The sequence below is a fragment of the Chionomys nivalis genome, chromosome 18 (assembly GCF_950005125.1).
Source record: "Chionomys nivalis chromosome 18, mChiNiv1.1, whole genome shotgun sequence".
In the NCBI taxonomy this organism is placed as follows: domain Eukaryota; kingdom Metazoa; phylum Chordata; class Mammalia; order Rodentia; family Cricetidae; genus Chionomys; species Chionomys nivalis.
This window is the reverse complement of record NC_080103.1, coordinates 40,138,531-40,155,090: the sequence shown is the minus strand read 5'-3', so window position 1 is coordinate 40,155,090 and position 16,560 is coordinate 40,138,531. Positions and strand designations below refer to the sequence as shown.

At 44.8% G+C, this 16,560-nt stretch overlaps 1 protein-coding gene across 2 annotated transcripts in view; it reads left to right on the top strand.

Annotated features, from left to right (window-relative positions):
• The first annotated feature begins 11,154 nt into the window (after positions 1–11,154).
• The window catches only part of Mcub (mitochondrial calcium uniporter dominant negative subunit beta), a 32,559-nt gene continuing 27,153 nt past the window's right edge, over positions 11,155–16,560 (top strand). The window contains exons 1-2 of one of the 2 annotated variants that reach the window (XM_057793560.1): positions 11,155–11,213; positions 11,654–11,923. In XM_057793560.1, the coding sequence (XP_057649543.1) occupies positions 11,825–11,923 (99 nt within the window). In that variant the 5' untranslated portion in view covers positions 11,155–11,213; positions 11,654–11,824. The remainder of the gene's footprint in view (positions 11,214–11,653; positions 11,924–16,560) is intronic. The other variant, XM_057793559.1, reaches the window with a different exon arrangement.

Here is a 16,560-nt window from a genome sequence, read left to right as displayed (position 1 = left end):
GTTGGTTTGTTTCTCTGTTTGTGGAGGGTTTTTGGTTTTGGTGAGGATTGGTGACCTTTTTTTAAACAGTAGGAATCTTGACTTTACCGCTTGCAGAAGATGCAATCCCGAGTTGCGATCATCAGTAAATCTGTACGTCGTCAGTAGTTTGTAGACACCTCCAGGTGGTGGCTGTTTGTACTTAAAACATGATGTTATTTTCCAAGTACTTTTAATGACTAAGCATAATCTATCTCATTTAGATTAAGGATTTTTTCCCTACCTATTTGTAAAGAGAAATTTTTAAGAACATGTGACTTTCCTTTTTAATTGACTTGAAGATTATTGAACTCTGAGAGATTTTTTTTCTGATCAAACTGTCATTCACAGTAGGTTATCTGCTGTGAAAATTGATGATGATCCATTGGCTTGTGAAGTGGAATTTTATTTTATGCACTGTGAAAATCCCTGTTAGTTAAAGTCAGACTCTTGGCATATGTGACTTTTCCTGGAGTTGTAACTTTGTAGGTCCCTTTCCTTTGTTTCTGTTTTTTCAGAACAAAATGCTTTTGTTTTGATTCTGGTTTGGAAGGTGATGTAGACTACGAAGAGGCGGATTTTGAAGAGATAGAGACCCAGTTGGCAGCAGTGGTGATCTGAAGCTCATAGCTGCACAATTTGGTGAAGTTCCTGGCCTTTTCTCTCTGAGAATAGCCATCATCTCAGAAGACAGCACCCCGGGGTGCCTGCTTTTCCCGCAGATAAACACAAAAGCGCTCTCTCCCACCCCCTGATGGAAGTGAGTTTAAATGACTCACCCTAATGGGTGGCAGAGCTGTTCTAGAAACTTCTCCCCACCCACAGCCCCCACAGGTCTCTGCTTGTCTCTGCACCCTGCTGTCACCGTCACCACCAAGGAGCTAACTGCGGGTCCCTAAGGACAACTAAATGCTGTTTGTGTTATCATTTATCATGTATTGCTGTGTATGCGTGTGAACAAGAATAAGTGTGTGGAGCTCAGAACAGTGGGAGTTATTTATTCGTCCACTCTGGCCTTCACGCTTTCATGGGAAGAGCTTTGATCTCACTGCAGAATGAAAGTGTGGCATTTCTACTTCAAGACGAATGTTTTGTCTTCATAAACTTTGTTATTTTAAAAATTACTAAATCACTTAACCTATCACAAGGCAAAAAAAAAAGAAACCCCGTAACCACAGTTCTCAACGTGTGGGTAGTCACCCTTTGGGGGTCAGCACAACATGAGGAACTGTATTAGGGAGGTTTAGAATTGTTGATGGAAGGTGAGAGGAGGGAGGGAATTGTGTCTCATCTGTCAAGTGTGATGAGGGCTGGGAAGTTAAGCCGGGTGAGGCCGTTGTTCTCAGCTGTTTTAGATAGTAACAGAGGCTCTTCTGGATGGCAAGAGAGTTGAAGGCCTAAAGCTCAGTGACTATTTGGGAAGAGAGCCATCTGAGCAGTGGTATCTGAGTCAGTGACTGACACTTGACTTTTCTGGAAAACTCCAGAATCTCAGCAGAGAAGTGGGAAGTGCCTGCTACCTCCAGAAGAGCAAGGTTGCCCTGACTATTGGTGTTTAGCATGTCTGACAGGCAGGACCATATCTGGTGGGCATGCCTGCAATCCTATGGTCAGGCAGGACCAGGAGGATCAGGCTCAGTGGCAAACCCTGTGTGTACTGAGGCATCTCACAGACAACCCCCACCCCACCCCCGGCGCTTTTTATTGAGGATTTTAGCTGGAATACAAAATAATAGCATTCATTATGGCATTTGAGAGCACATCTCATGGTACCTTGCTCATATTCCCTCCTTCACTTTGCTCCCCATTGTACCCCACACCCCGATCATCTCTCCACAAAGTCCCCTTCTTCCCCACCTTGCATACACGCACACGCACACACTGAAATCTACATGAGAATAAATAGGAACTAGATGTTGTAGTGCACACTTTTTAATCCCAGTGGGCGAGGCAGAGGCAGGTGGATCTTCGAATTTAAGGCCAGCCTGAGCTACATAAGAGCTCCAGGTCAGCCACGGCTGCACAGGAAGGGCCTGTCTCAAAAAATAAAAAAAAAAATTAAAATGGGGGTGGAAATAGTTTGTGTTTCTCCTTCACTGACTCTCACCATCATACACCATCTAATGTCTTGTTAGGAATGTGTGTGTTTAGGTTCTGTGTATGAGAGAAAATATATTTGTCATTCTGAATCTGACTTAATGAAGATTACTAAGAAATATATGCACAAATGGTAGTTGATATTTTATTTGGATTTACTGGGACAACTATTCTTTGCAAATCCTGCTTTTTGAAGAAAGATTAATTTAATTTTATTAGCTTGCCCAGAAGCACATATGCAGGTCCCATCCACCCATAGGTTACCCAGGACCTGACAGAAACCACCCTGTCCTTGATAGTGGGGCTAGACATCCCCTTAGGGCAGGGAGGGCAGCGTTTCTGTTGCTACCTTTATTTTGTTGCAAATATGATTACCTTTCCTTGAGAGCCACTTAGGTTGCTGTAAGATTATTTTTATTAGTGTTTGGTGACATATATGTACACATTTTATACTTTATTTTTCTGGTTTTCTATAATGAGATTTTAAGATAGCTCAGAAAGGAAATAACTATGACATCGCAAAAACAAAAACAAAAAAACCCAAGTATGTACAGTGTAGGCAGACTTTCCTGTCCTGCAGCTGTTCTCAAATAATCATTCAGAGGCTTAGTATTAATTATAAATATTCAACCAATAGCTGAGGCTTATTATTAACTAGCTCTTACATTTTAAGTTAACCCACATTCCTTATTTACTTTCTGTCATGTGGCAGTACCTTTATTAGCATGGCATGTTTATCTCCTGCTCCCTCTGCATCTGGCTGGTAACTCCTGACTCTTCCCTTCTTCCCAGCATTCTCAGAATGACTTTTCCAACTAACTTTATCCTGTTCAGCCATTGGTCAGTCAGCTTCTTTATTAAACCAATCACAGCCACACATCTTCATAGTGTGCCAAAGGACAGTTCCACAGCCCTATAGCCTGACCTCTACTTTGCTTACAACCCTTACTGATGGTAACAGATTAAGAGAGGAGCAACAGAAATACTGGAGTTTTCTAGCTGATAATCTATAGTTTTATAATTGTGTATTTGTTCTTAAAAATAAAAAAGCAATTTTTGTATATTCTTTTCAGTTCTTTATTACATATAAACTTAATTAAGGGGAGAGATTGACTATATATCTTGGTCTGTCCTTCCCTTTTTTCTTTTCTCTCTTCCTTACTCCCTCTCTTTCTCTCTTCCTTCCTCCCTCGGTACCTCCCTCCCTCCATCTGTCCAATCCCTCTCTCCCTTCCTTTGGGGTTGAACCCCAGGCAATCTGCATGTTTGACAGGTGCTCTGCCACTAAGCTACACCCCCAGTTCACCTTTATCTTTCTGTGAACTTCTTATCCTACTTCCCATATTCCCCAAGTACCCAACCCAAGGCATCACATACAAAACCATGTTAATTTAATTGAATGACTATAAAAACTCACTAGGCCTTCCTGGAGGGCCCTATGCTCACCCCGTACCACCAACACTCATAAGCAATTCATTTCACATTTACCTTTAGACAAGTTGTAAAACTGTGTCAGTTAAGAGGACTCTCCTATTTTTAAACAGAATTCCCATTTTTAATTTTTAATGAATCACCCGCAGCCCTGGTATTCAGTTTCTTCTTTGTAGTCTTTCCCCATTAGGATTTAGCTGCCTATTGGGAGCCAAATTGGAAGGGGATAGAAGGTGCTATGACCTGCTTCCAATTAATTATTAAAATGGGGTTTCGTTCCTTTTTCAGAGTCGGGAATAAAGAATATGTGAATAAATGGCTGAAGAACACATTTAAACAAGAAAGGCCGAGACTTAGAGCTGAGGTGGTTAGTAAGTAGGGCTGGAATGACATGCTCATAAGTAGTCATCTGAAAGCCAACCCCCACCCCCAGCTTAATGAGTCTAAATTGCCTTCATAGGATTTATGAGGATCCCTAGGGACATAATCTCAGAAAAAGGAGACTGGAAGAAAGTTGGAGGGGAAGACAGATCAAAAAACAGAGCTTAACACTAAGCTAAGAGAAGCTAACTGCCTAGCATTATAGGAGCTATGGCCGTTCATACCCAAGCTTAATGCAGTGTGCGCCCCTTCTCAAGAAGCATTGTGGACCCCTTCCTGCCTTGCCTTACTCAAAGAGCCTGTCAGAACTCAAAGCATTGCTACCTCCTGCACTCTTTGCTGGGCACTCCCCACCTGGGTTAGATACTCCTTAGTGTTGGATGTGTTCTTATGTGCTCGTCTCTACCATGGCCCCAGCCATGCCCATTATAACTGACATTCTCTCTTCAAACAGAGACTCTGCTATAGTGGATATTTCACTCTTTGTGGATATTTCACTCTTTGCTCTTTTGGGGGCCTGCCACCCAGCTCCCAAATAAACACAGAGAAAGACTTGTTCTTACTTACGAATGCCCAGCCTTAGCTTGGCTTATTTCTGGCCAGCCTTTCTTAAATTAAATTACCCATCTACCTTTTTCCTCTGGAGTATACCGTTCTTTATCCCGTATACCACCCTTCTTCCCTTCTTATCCACGGCTGGTTGTGTCACTGGGTGGCTAGCCCCTGATGACCTCCTCTTTTTCTCCTTTTCTCCTCCTTGCTCCTCTCTTCCCCTTCTCTCTCTCTCTCTCTCTCTCTCTCTCTCTCTCTCTCTCTCTCTCTCTCTCTCTCTCTCTCCCTCCCTCCCCCTCCCTGAGTTTCAGGATAGGCAGGACTGTTACATGGAGAAACCCTGTCTTTGCCTCCCAAGTGCTGGCATTAAAGTCAGGTGGTGGTGGCACACACCTTTAATCCCCAGCACTTGGGAGGCAGAGGGAGGTGGATCTCTGTGAGTTCAAGACCAGCCTAATCTATAGAGCGAGTTCCAGGATAGGCTCCAAAGCTACAGAGAGACCCTTTCTCCAAAAACAAAAACAGAACAAAGCAAACAACAAAAAGAGGCATATGACTCCCTAGTACTGGGATTAAAGGTGTTAGCCACCACCACCTGGATCTCTTTCTGCCTTAGTTTTGTGTAGTCCAGGGCAGCCTTGAACTCACAAAGATCCATCTGCCTCTGTCTCCCAAATACTGGGATTAAAGGTGTGTGCCACCATTGCCTGGCCTCTAGTGGCTTAGTTTTACCTTCTGATCTTCAGGCAAGCTTTATTTATAAGACATAAATAAAATATCAGTTATATATAATGACATATGCATGCAATTGAGGAAATTGGGCTATCGAAGCAAGGGGATCAGGAATTCGAGATCGTTTTGGCATCAAACAAGTTTGAGGCTAGCCTGCAACAAAGCCAGCCCTGTCTCAAGAAAAGAGTAGTACAGCAAACGTAGTCCTTGGGATGGAAAAGGAAATCTGTGCTATCCTACATAGAAATTCAAAGAATTTGTCAAGGGAAAAAGTGAGCAGATTTGAAGCTGTGATTAAGACAGGTGGGGACAGAGAGGCTGCTGCTGTTAGACAGAGGTGTGTCGTCAAAGAGAATCTGTGCACTTTGCACTGGGTAAGAAGAAAAGCTCCGGGCTGGAGAGATGGCTCAGAGGTTAAGAGCATTGCCTGCTCTACCAAAGGTCCTGAGTTCAATTCCCAGCAACCACATGGTGGCTCACAACCATCTGTTATGGGGTCTGGTGCCCTCTTCTGGCCAGCAGGCATACACACAGACAGAATATTGTATACATAATAAATAAATAAATTTAAAAAAAAAAAAAAGAAAAAGAAAAGCTCCTTGAAGCTGAGAGGTCTGCCACTGACGGCTACAGGATGTACAATGCAAGTCCATTTGAAAAACATCATTTGCAGAGCTTCTAGAACATTGTGCAGGAAAAGACGGCATAGGAAGATGTTGTCTCCAATCATGCAACCAGGAAGTCCAAGACCACTGCAGCCATGGGTAAAAGCAACCTGGCTGTATCTCAAGGTAACATGAACTTGGTGTTGCCCACATGCTGCTGCTTTTGCAGGCATGCAGAATGCAAGAGTCATGGAGTCCTAGGCTGCACAGAGATTCCAAAATAAAGCCTGTGGGCCAGAGAGGCTACGGATTGCCAAGTTACAGGGTGGGCCTGCCAGGACCCACGAAAGTTCATGTAATGCCTCATGGACCCCACTCTAGGATTTGCTCAAGGACTTGGGTACAAAGATGTCTCATCTGTGAGGAAGGGAGCTGTGTGGTTTGCACACTGGATGTCCTTCTAAAAGCCCAGCTGGTTTGGGGCCATTGATCCCTAACCCATTATTAGCTGGAACCAGCTTTGATGCCTCCATGTGGCATCATTCCCAGGGGAAGCAGGTAGCTTCCTGCGGATCATGGAGCAGGTTTTCTTCCATGTAATACACACATGGTGTGGATGTGGAGTTGCCTACTTTGCGCGTTTCTGCCGACAACACCTCTGTAGCTCCCCCATGCCTTCACTCATTGCTTCTGACCAAGGGACTCATAAGAAGTGTGGCACTGGAAACTCATTAGTTTCACTACAGCCTGTCACCCTAGCATGCCGCTGGCCTGATAGACAGGGGAACTTCCTTCTGAGGATCAGTTAGAAAGGTCGCTGGGAGGGCTATCACAAGACACCATTCAAATCAGTCACTGACACTGGCCTATAGCAAGAGAATCTGAAGATCAAAGTGAGCCTTCCATCTTAACCTGCGTTCACAGAGCTGTAGGGTCTTAGTTCCCAGATGGACAGGATGATCCCACTGAATCAGAAGTCATGAGTGCTCTCTGGCTGTTTGAAGCTCCACCTACAACCAGGAGATTGGTACAGGTTCCAAAGAAGAATTGATTTGTTACTATGTAGCCTCCTCTGGGATCTAGAGATTTCAGAGTGCCTTTTAAGACTTCCATGTTTGATACTGAAAGTTAATGGATGTCTACAGCTCTCTAAAAGAGCAAAGCAGAGGTGATTCAACTGAAACGCTTCAGAAGATGAGTTTGAAATTTCCTACCAGGTTAAGAATGTTGAGTGATGCTTGACATAAATTGGAACACAACCTGAACACGGTATAATGGAAATAACTGTGGTCGTGAGAAAAACAAAAACAATCTTAGTTCTGCACCTGCCACTCGATGGTCAGTCTTCTTAGCTGTATGTCCTGGGCAAAAGCTCTCACCATTTCTTAGCCTCATCTCTGCGTGAGGCAATACTAATTCTTGGGGAGGAGTTTCATGAAGACTGTGTGGAAGATTCGTACAAAGTCCGTCGTACAGAGTCCGGCCATGATGACATCATCTCGCAAAGCAGCTGTGCAAGGGAACTGAACACAGGTCTGGATCTTTGACTACAGAGGCTGCGCTTTGTCCTCATGCCGTCTCTGGTCTCTACCTTTGCTGAAATTCTTAACCACTCCAGAAACAAACTGTTGTAGTGTGTGTGTGTGTGTGTGTGTGTGTGTGTGTGTGTGTGTGTGCTGTCCCTGCTGCCTTCTCTCCTATTCAGTGCAGTCAGTTTGTTAATGATATTTAACATGTGCTTCAGAAACAACCAAGCCATTTTGTCCACTGTGTCGACATGCCACCCGACTCAGAGCTTGGGGCTCATGGAGAGCCCCAGCAGTGGGGTTTGGCTGCTGTACCTGACCTGTTCCGCGTGCTCCTTTGGTTCTTGAGACAGGTTTGTATGACTCAGTTTATGCTGTTCTTTTAAATTGTGGTCCAGATGATTCTTGAACTCACGGGCCTTCTGTCTCAACCTCCTTGGTGATAATCTTCCTGCCTTAGTTTCCCAAGTGCTAAGTAATATTTTTCAAAATCAAAACCAAGTGCTGTAGAGAAAGCTCTGTCAGCGCTTGCTATGCAAGCATGAGAACCTGGGCTCAGTCCCCAGCACTTATGGTAAAAACTGCATGGTAATATGTTGTGGAATGTTATTTTAACTATGTAAAGATATGTTACATTTGTTTATGCTGCAGAATATTACTTTAATGGTGTAAAGGTGTGTTACATTTGTTTATGCTACAGAATTTACTTTAATGGTGTAAAGGTGTGTTACATTTGTTTATGCTACAGAACTTACTTTAATGGTGTAAAGGTGTGTTACATTTGTTTATGCTACATCTGTTTAACAGTGTAAGGATGTGTTACATTTGTTTCACCTTGCCTATCTGAGGCACCAACTGGTCTAACAAAGAGCTGAAGGGTCAATAGGCAGGAGAGTGAAAGGTGGGGTTGGAAGATGGAGAGAATAAGTAAAAAGCGAAAGAAGGGGGAGAGAACCTGGGAGAAAGAGAGGAACATGACCCATGCCAGAAGTCAGGCAGTTGCAGCCAGCCATGGAAACATTAGGAAAGTAAGATAGAAAAAAAGGAAGGAAGGAAAGAATAAAGGAAGGAAGGGAAAGAAAAAGAGAGAGAAAGGAAGGAAGGGAGAAAGAAACAAACAAAAAAAAGAAGAGAGAAGGAAGGAAGGAAGGAAGGAAGGAAGGAAGGAAGGAAGGAAGGAAGGAAGGAGGAAAGGAAAGTCAGGCAAAAAACACCAAGACAAAACATAGCGAGAAACACATTAAAATAAGAGCTAAGATAAGGCTGAGCATTCTTAACTAATAATAAGTCTTGGTGTCATGATTTGGGAGCTGGATGGTAGCCCAAGAGAAAAAGCCTGTACAGTGATACCAATTTGTATTCCTAGTGCTGGAGAGGCAGAGATGGAAAGATCCCTGGAGCTTGCTGGCTCCAAGACTGCGAGAGAATCGCTGTCGTGAGAGTCACTGTCTCAAAAGCCATGGTGCACAGCTCCTAAGAAGTGACACCACAGATTGTCACCTGGCCTTCACAGGATTGGCTACATATGTGCATGTATACTCAAATGTGAATATGTATGCACACTGGTGAAAATTCATACAAAGTCTCTTGATTTGCAAAATATCTCAATTTTAAGTTCAGGATTTGCACCGCATATCTGTAGGGTCACCTGATCCTGACTGTCTATGACATCTGTGGCTGGGAGTAGGGCAGTGATCAGCTGATAGCAGAAAACAGGATGTATTAGACTAAGATTAAAATCTTAGAGCCATAAATTATGTAATTCCAGATCTAAATCCTAGATTCAAACTCTGGCTTCATATATAATAGGGATTTCAAATAACACCCCCTGGGGGTTTTGTTTATTTTTGTTTTTGTTTTTGAGATAAGATCTCACTATGTAGCCCAGGCTTTCCTGGAAGTCATTATGCATTTGAAGCAGGTTTCAAACTTATGGTGACCCCTTCCTTGTCTCTGCCTCCCAAGTGCTAGGATTTAGGCATGAGCTGCCAAGTATAGCCTTTGGGATATTCGTAAACACCTTGTTTTCTTTATTTTTGAACAAAAGGTCCCAAAGCCAAAGCATCATATTTTCTAGTTGGTACCCTCTTTGTGCTTCCTTCCTGCAGCACCTTTGATTGATGACATTTTGAAGCACTTTTAATTTTTTTTCTAGATTTATTATTTTCTGTGAAAAAATATTTTGACTGCATTTATGCATGAGCACCAAGCACATGCTGGGCACTCACAGATGATGGTAGAGGGCATCAGATCCCATGGAACTGGAGGTACCCAGAGTTTGAGAATGGAACTGGGATCCTCTGCAGGAGTAGCCAGGGCTCTTAACCTCTTGCCCATCTCATCAGGCCCTTGCAGCACGATTCTAGTCACAGCCTGGGATGTTTGGCTCTCTTGGGAGCATCACCATGCCTTTGCTTTTGCTGCTATATCTACCACTGAGGCTCTGCTTTTGCAGAGCTTGGCCTAACATCCAGCTCTCCCGCACGGCCTGTCTGGGTCACCAGTTTCTGCAGCTCCAGTTCTGTTGCTTGTCAGTGTGGCCGGAGTCGTCCCCCACTTCTGCAGCTCCACACCCCCCCCCATTAAGAAAATGCCTTCATAAGATCAGACTGCAGGCAAGCAATGATGGGGGAAGGCTCAACCCTGTGTGGGTGGTGCCATCCCTGGTCTAGTGGTCCTGGGTTCTATAAAAAGAAGCAGACTGAGAAAGTTGTGGAGAATAAGCAGTAAGTAGCATCTCTCCATGGCCTCTGCATCAGCTCCTGTCTCCATGATCCCGTCCTGTTTGAGTTCCTGTCCTGACTTCCTTCAATGATGGACTGCAGTGTTTGGAAGTGGAGACCAAATGCCACTCCCCCCGCCCATTTGCCTTTTAGCCAAGGTGTTTCCTTGCAGCAATAGAAACCCTAAGACAATTGTATAGAAGACGACTTTTTTTTTCTTTTTTAATTTTGGGATGGTATTTCACTATGTATCCCTGGCTGGCTTGGAACTTGCTACATAGACCCAGCTGGCCTTGAATTTACAAAATCCTCTTGCTTCTGCTTCCTGATTGCTAGTATACTTTTATTGGGCCTAATGTTGCAACACCAGAACAGGCAATACACGATGGTGTCTCCCAGAACCCCCTGCTCATATAGCTAGAGAAGGGGTATTTGACTTACCACAGGAAAACTTTCATATGGATCCTTTGTGTTTCCACCAATCACAGCACTGTAGCTTCTGAGCGACCAGGTGAAGTGCTTTCCCATCTGGTCTGGAAAAAATAGTTACAGGGCTTGTACTAGCAAAAAAAAAAAAAAAAAGCCTGTGTCGGGGCTTCAAGTTCAGGAGCTGGAGCAAATAGCTGTGATCATGGTGTCGTTTCCTCAAGCCATCTGTGACGTGCTCAAAGTGGCAGAGTAGCTGGCAGTTTGATTGACAGTCTTTGGCTTGAGGCAGCCATAGAATCAAGGGAAAGTCCAACAGTTGACAAGTAGGAAGCCAGATTGCCTCCCCGCCCCTACATGTTTGCTATTTACAGGAAAGTGAGAGTCGGGAGTGCTTACAATAGGAACTTACAGAACTGATCATTAACACTAATAGCCATTTTTAACAGCGCTTACACAGTGCTTAACTCCTGCCCCTGGGAGAGAGGGGTCCTTTCATCTGTCCCCCAAAGAGAAGCCAGTTCTGTTGTGAAAGAAAATTTCCCAGAGTTTGGATTTGGGCCAGACCGTAATGATCTACAAAACTTTGGTGCACCTAGAGCCCTGGGCTCAGGCGGCTGGCAGACTCATCAACTCAGGCCGTTCAGCACACCCGAAGGTGGAGCTTTGGCAAACCCACGTCTCTCCCTCTCTCCAGCTGGGTAAAGGAGAGGAATTTCCAGGTACCTTTCCCCTGCCAGAATCCGGAAGTCCTTTTTTCAGGGTCCGGGGTCTCCCTGTGTAAAGGCAAGGGAACCAGGGAGCGGGTGCGGGGAAGATACCAACCGAGAGAACTACTTTCCCAGCACGCAGTGCCAGAAACTGGTTGTGGGAGTTTCGGTTCATTTGACAGGGTTTCACGTAGCACAGACTGGCCTCCAGCTATTTAGTGGAGGATGGCCTTGAACTCCCGATCTTCAGGCCTCTGTTTCCAAATCTGGGCTCCCAGGCCTGCCTCACCACTTCCGGCACTGGCTTCTGTCAACAGCAGCGTGGTGTGAGCTCGGCTCTTGTTCTTTTCTCAAGAAATACGTGCGGGAAGAAGAGAGGCACCAGAAGCCTAAGACTGGGAACTCAATCACTTGCTCTTTCTAAAAAAAAATTGTTTATTTTTTTGTCGGAGGAAAAAATACTGCGCCTGGAGCCCGGGTGTGCACCAAGCCCAGTGGAAGCGGGGACACACCCTCCTGTCACCGCCCCAGTCGGCTGCGGGGCGGGCTGAGCCTACACCCGACTGGGCTCTGGCGGTTGGAGGATGAGTCGCTGATGCCAGGAGCTCCGGCGGGGCAGAAGGATGCTCCTGAGCCGGCTCTATCTGGGACGGTCGCGGCTGCTGCCTACGATCCAAGCCCGCAACGGTGCGTGTCCGAGGCCACTACCACCCGCACCCCAGGTAAGGAGCGACGCGGGCACGCGAGCCGCGGGTGGAAAGTTTGCATCGGGCAACTTTGGCGGGAGTGAAAACCAGGCAGTTCCCTGCGTGCTGCTCTGCACGTCCGGGTGCCCCGACAGGTGGTGGCCTCGGACGACTGGTCCCTGGGCGGCGGGGAGACTGCCCAGAGTGGCCAACTCGGGGCGCATCTCCCGGGAGTGCAGCTGGCCGACCCCAACCGCGGCGTCTTGCAGTTTGTAATCGGTGGAGGAGGAGCCGGGAGAGGGAGGGGTGCTGTCCTCAGGGTGGGCTGTCCGCTGGGTGACTGTGTCCAAGGTGTCTTTGTCCGGGATGGGATTTCCCCAAAGGGGCTGTCAATCGGGGGTAGGCTTTAACCAGGATTGCCTTCTCCAGGGTGGACTGGCCCAGGACCGTGTCCTGCCCATCCTCCAAACTCCAAGCCCCTCCCTTTAATACCCTTCATTGCGTGTAAACAGGAGGCAGTGATAAATCAGAAGGGTGGACTGTGGGTAACAGTTAGGCGGCCACAGCTTGTGTCACGGCCTGTGTGGAACCTCGAGGAGAAGGGAAGAAATGTGGGTGTGCACCAAAAAGGAAGAGCGGGAAAGTGCTGGCGGGAGTGTGCCTGTTTGTGTCGGGAGAAAGAACCTCAGGCTGCCTGGGGCTGGGGGCGGGGACTGAGTCGACCCACCCCTCAATTACTGGGTTAGCATCAGCTTGCTAAAGGGAGAGCGATATATGTAAATATTTATTATCGTTCAGCTGGGCGGTGAGGAAGAAAGAGTGCCAGCTCTGTCACTTTCACTTCCTGTTTCTTTTGTCCCCCTCCCCCTCCATCCTTGGATTCTGTCCCAAAGCATTATCTTAATGCTTTGGAATTTGGGTTGATACGGGAAATATTTCAAAGCATTTACAAAAACTCTTTCTTTAAATGTGTGAAAGCGAGTGAGGAAGTCCATTTTGATACTAATACCTAAGAAAATGGCAAGCTCCTTGAAATCTAACGTGGTAATCCCCATGACGTGGGTTGAGGGGAGAGGCTTCTGAAAACCGTACTTTAAAGGCTACCTTTCAGAGTCAAAGGCATTCCAAAGCACTCAAACGGTCTACTGCTTTTTTTGCCTCACATCGCAGAAACACACTTGATAATTAAACACTGCTAATGATTATCAAGGGCATTTGACAATCTCGGAGCACTGACAATGGAACAAAACTACTAAGGGCCACACCTACCTACTGCTAAGCCACGCCCACTTGAAAACCACCTGGAGTAACATTTTTATGACTTCCAAGACTGGCAGCCCTTTCTCAAATGATCAGCACCAGCTCTAAGCCCTTTCCTCTGCACTGCCCATCTCAGGCTAGATCTACCTGCCCCGATGAAAACTGATACAGAGGGGCTGGATACATCTAATAATGGGGAAATGTGGTTAGTGTTTGGTTGTAGCTCATTCAGCATCATAAGAAGCCTTAAGTTTGAATGATATAATTTTCAGTCTTAAGTCAGCCACCCAGGCCAGAAAGCCAATTTGCAGAACTTCAGAAGAGGAAATATTTCCACTGTTTTGCCCAGGTGACAAAATATCCCATCCCATAATAAAACCGAGCCTACGGGTTTACCTCTGTGTGCAGCTTTGCAGTCTCCAGGCCCCTTAAGAGTTTCAACTACAACTGTTAAACCATTTTCTGCAAATCAGAGCTCCCCAATTATAGAAAGTTTTTTTTTTTTTTAATTCTAAGATCTTACTGCTTTCCATATAAAATGCCCTGGGGCTAAAGACAAATGTCATTGCTGTATGTTTTTTCCCAAAAAGCATTTCTGTCACCCAAAGCCCATGAAAACAGCTTTAAAAAAGAAAAAAAAAGGTTTTCTTCGAAAAATCCTAGCTTGCAAGGACTTGTCATTAGCCACATTTTTAATAAGCATTCCCAGCTATAATTGGTCTTTTCTGAAATTGAGTGTGCATTTAATAGCATTGAGAAATATATGGTTCTCATCCTTCACATGGTAGGTGGGTAACTATCTGCTGGTGTTTTATGGACAGGAAAAAAAAAAACCCTTCCAGTTTGTTGACCCGGATATGTTTAATGTAGCAGAGTTGTTTATTAAAGAACACACGTTGTGTGAGGCTAAAACAAATGAACAATATTGCATTATCTTTGGCCTGGCCTGGAATCCGTGATCACCACGTCTGGTGACAGCCTGTCTGCCTTTGGTGCTCTGGCTGTGGTTGTCAGGGTGACTGGAGGCTCCTGCTGGCGTACATTGACACTGCTCTGAGCAATCCCAGCGCCTGGTGAGTTGTATCCAAACAGAAAGATCTCTCCTAGATGTGCTCTTCTTAATCTGGGTTTTCTGCTGCTTAGATTTAAAAAAAAAAAATCCAAATAGGATTTTGTGTTCTCAAAACATCATCTAAATCCCCAACACAAGCTGTTTGACATTATTTAAAAAGGCAAGTGTAGTTTGCTAAGAAACTCAAGGGTCAAGTTTGCTTTTTTTTTTTTTTTCCCTTCGGGAAACAAAGCATCCAGATGTTTCAAACTGTACAAGATGTTAACTTTGAAGTGCTGGTTTCGTCTGTGGGGGTTTAGTGAACAAATTGTTCTTGTTTGCCACTTCCTTCTATTTCATCTCTAGTCTGCCTCTGGAGTGATGATGTGCTCTGCAATTCTGGTTTCAAAGCGTTCTCTCTCTCTCTCTCTCTCTCTCTCTCTCTCTCTCTCTCTCTCTCTCTCTCTAAGTAGTTCTAGACTGGTCTGTCTTGAACACTGTAGGAACCAGAGCTTTAAAATGTTCACTTGCTATTTACTATAATTAAGTGTATTCTGTAGCAAACTAGAATAGGAAATCGTTTTGTGTCTTGGCAGATAAGTATCTGTTGATGAGGCACAAAACTAGAAAGCCTGAGAGGTTAACTGTTTGCTGACTCTGATACTAGCATGTGTATGGGTCATCTCATTTCATTGGGGGGCATCGGGGTGCCAGCAGGTCTAGCCCTGCCACCTCTCGTCTCTGCAAGTTGGCCAGGCCATTCAATCTGTGAACCTGTCCCCCATGTTCAGAACCAAGGGGATTTGTCTTATTGCTCTTAAAGCCCCTTTTCATCTCTTCACATGCCATTTTGTTAGCTTCTCTCCTGGGAGTATAACATGACATTGAATGGAGTGCTATCAATTTCAGAAAACGTCATGATGGAAGGATTCTGTCTGAGGTTGTCAGTAGAGTGCAGCTTCCTCGTGGGTGACTGTTATAGTATTCCTCTTGTTACAGTTCAAACCTTGAATGTCTCCCAGAGCCCATGATGGGACCGCTAGGGCCTAGCAGAAGATGCTAGACGACTGGGGGGGTGCCTGTGACAGGGCAGTTGGGACTCTGGTTCCTCTTCTTACTCTTTTTGCGTCCATGTTGTGAACAGGAGTCCTCTGCCACATGCTTCCTTCATGCTATGCTGTGCAGTCAATAGGACAGGACCAAATGGTCTCAGATTAAAGTCTCTTACTTCATGAATCAAAATGAATTTTCATCCTTTAGAGCCAATTGTGTCAGAAGGTTTGTCCTTGAACAGAAAGCTAGCGCTAGCACACCCATCCAGAAACGTTTTTATTTACTCAATTGTGTTTTTATGTCCTAATACGATAGAGTAAATCCATCAATATTTCATTCTAGTATCTTTATCTATGAAATGTTGCCTATTCAAGAATGTCTAATATTAGAACTCTATAATCACTATGGATATTATAGGCTAACATAAAGGCCATAGCCAATAAGCAATTAACAAGACAGGATATTCTAGGGATCTACTTTAAATCCTTTTAACTTGGTATCATTGTTCCTTTTTTTAAAATCTTTTTATTAAAAGATTTTATTTATTTATTATGCACACAGGGCACCAGATCTCATTACACATGGATGTGAGCCACCATGTGGTTGCTGGGAATTGAACTCAGGACCTCCAGAAGAGCAGTCAGTGCTCTTAACCTCTGAGCCATCTCTCCAGCCCCATTGTTCCTTTTATAACTTTAAATTTTATTTTATGCACACTGCTTTTGTGCCTGCCAATAAGTCTGTGCACCATGTGCATGCCTGGTACCTACAAAGACCAAAAGATGGTATCAGACCCCCCAGAACTGAAGTTACAGGCAGTTGTGAGCTACCATATGGATGCTAAGAATCGAATCTAGGTCATCTGGAAGAGTAGCCAATGATCTTAACCCCTGAGCCATCTCTCCAATCCCTTGTTAAATTTACATAAAGACCAACTAATAACAGGACATACTTTGGTATACTGTTCACAAACTGTGAGCCTGGTGACATATTCTAGCAAAGTGCTGTTGGAAGAGATGGGGTAATAGCTCCTATCCTTTTGATGAGGAAGCAAGTGTTTTCAGGATTGACTGAGCCCCAGCCCAAAGGTCTTCATCTAGTTTCCTCCTGAGGCCCAGAGTTTGGTGCTGTAGTACAATGGTGCTCAGCTCCTCACACCTCTGGGACACATCTTGAGTTCCTCATACAGTGGAAGGATTCATCTCAGTTGGCCTTCATCTGCATTCTACCACTCATAGGCCCATGATTTCCTTGGTAGAGGAGGTCACTAAAGGAGGCACAAGTATGTCTGACATCAAATACATTCTCT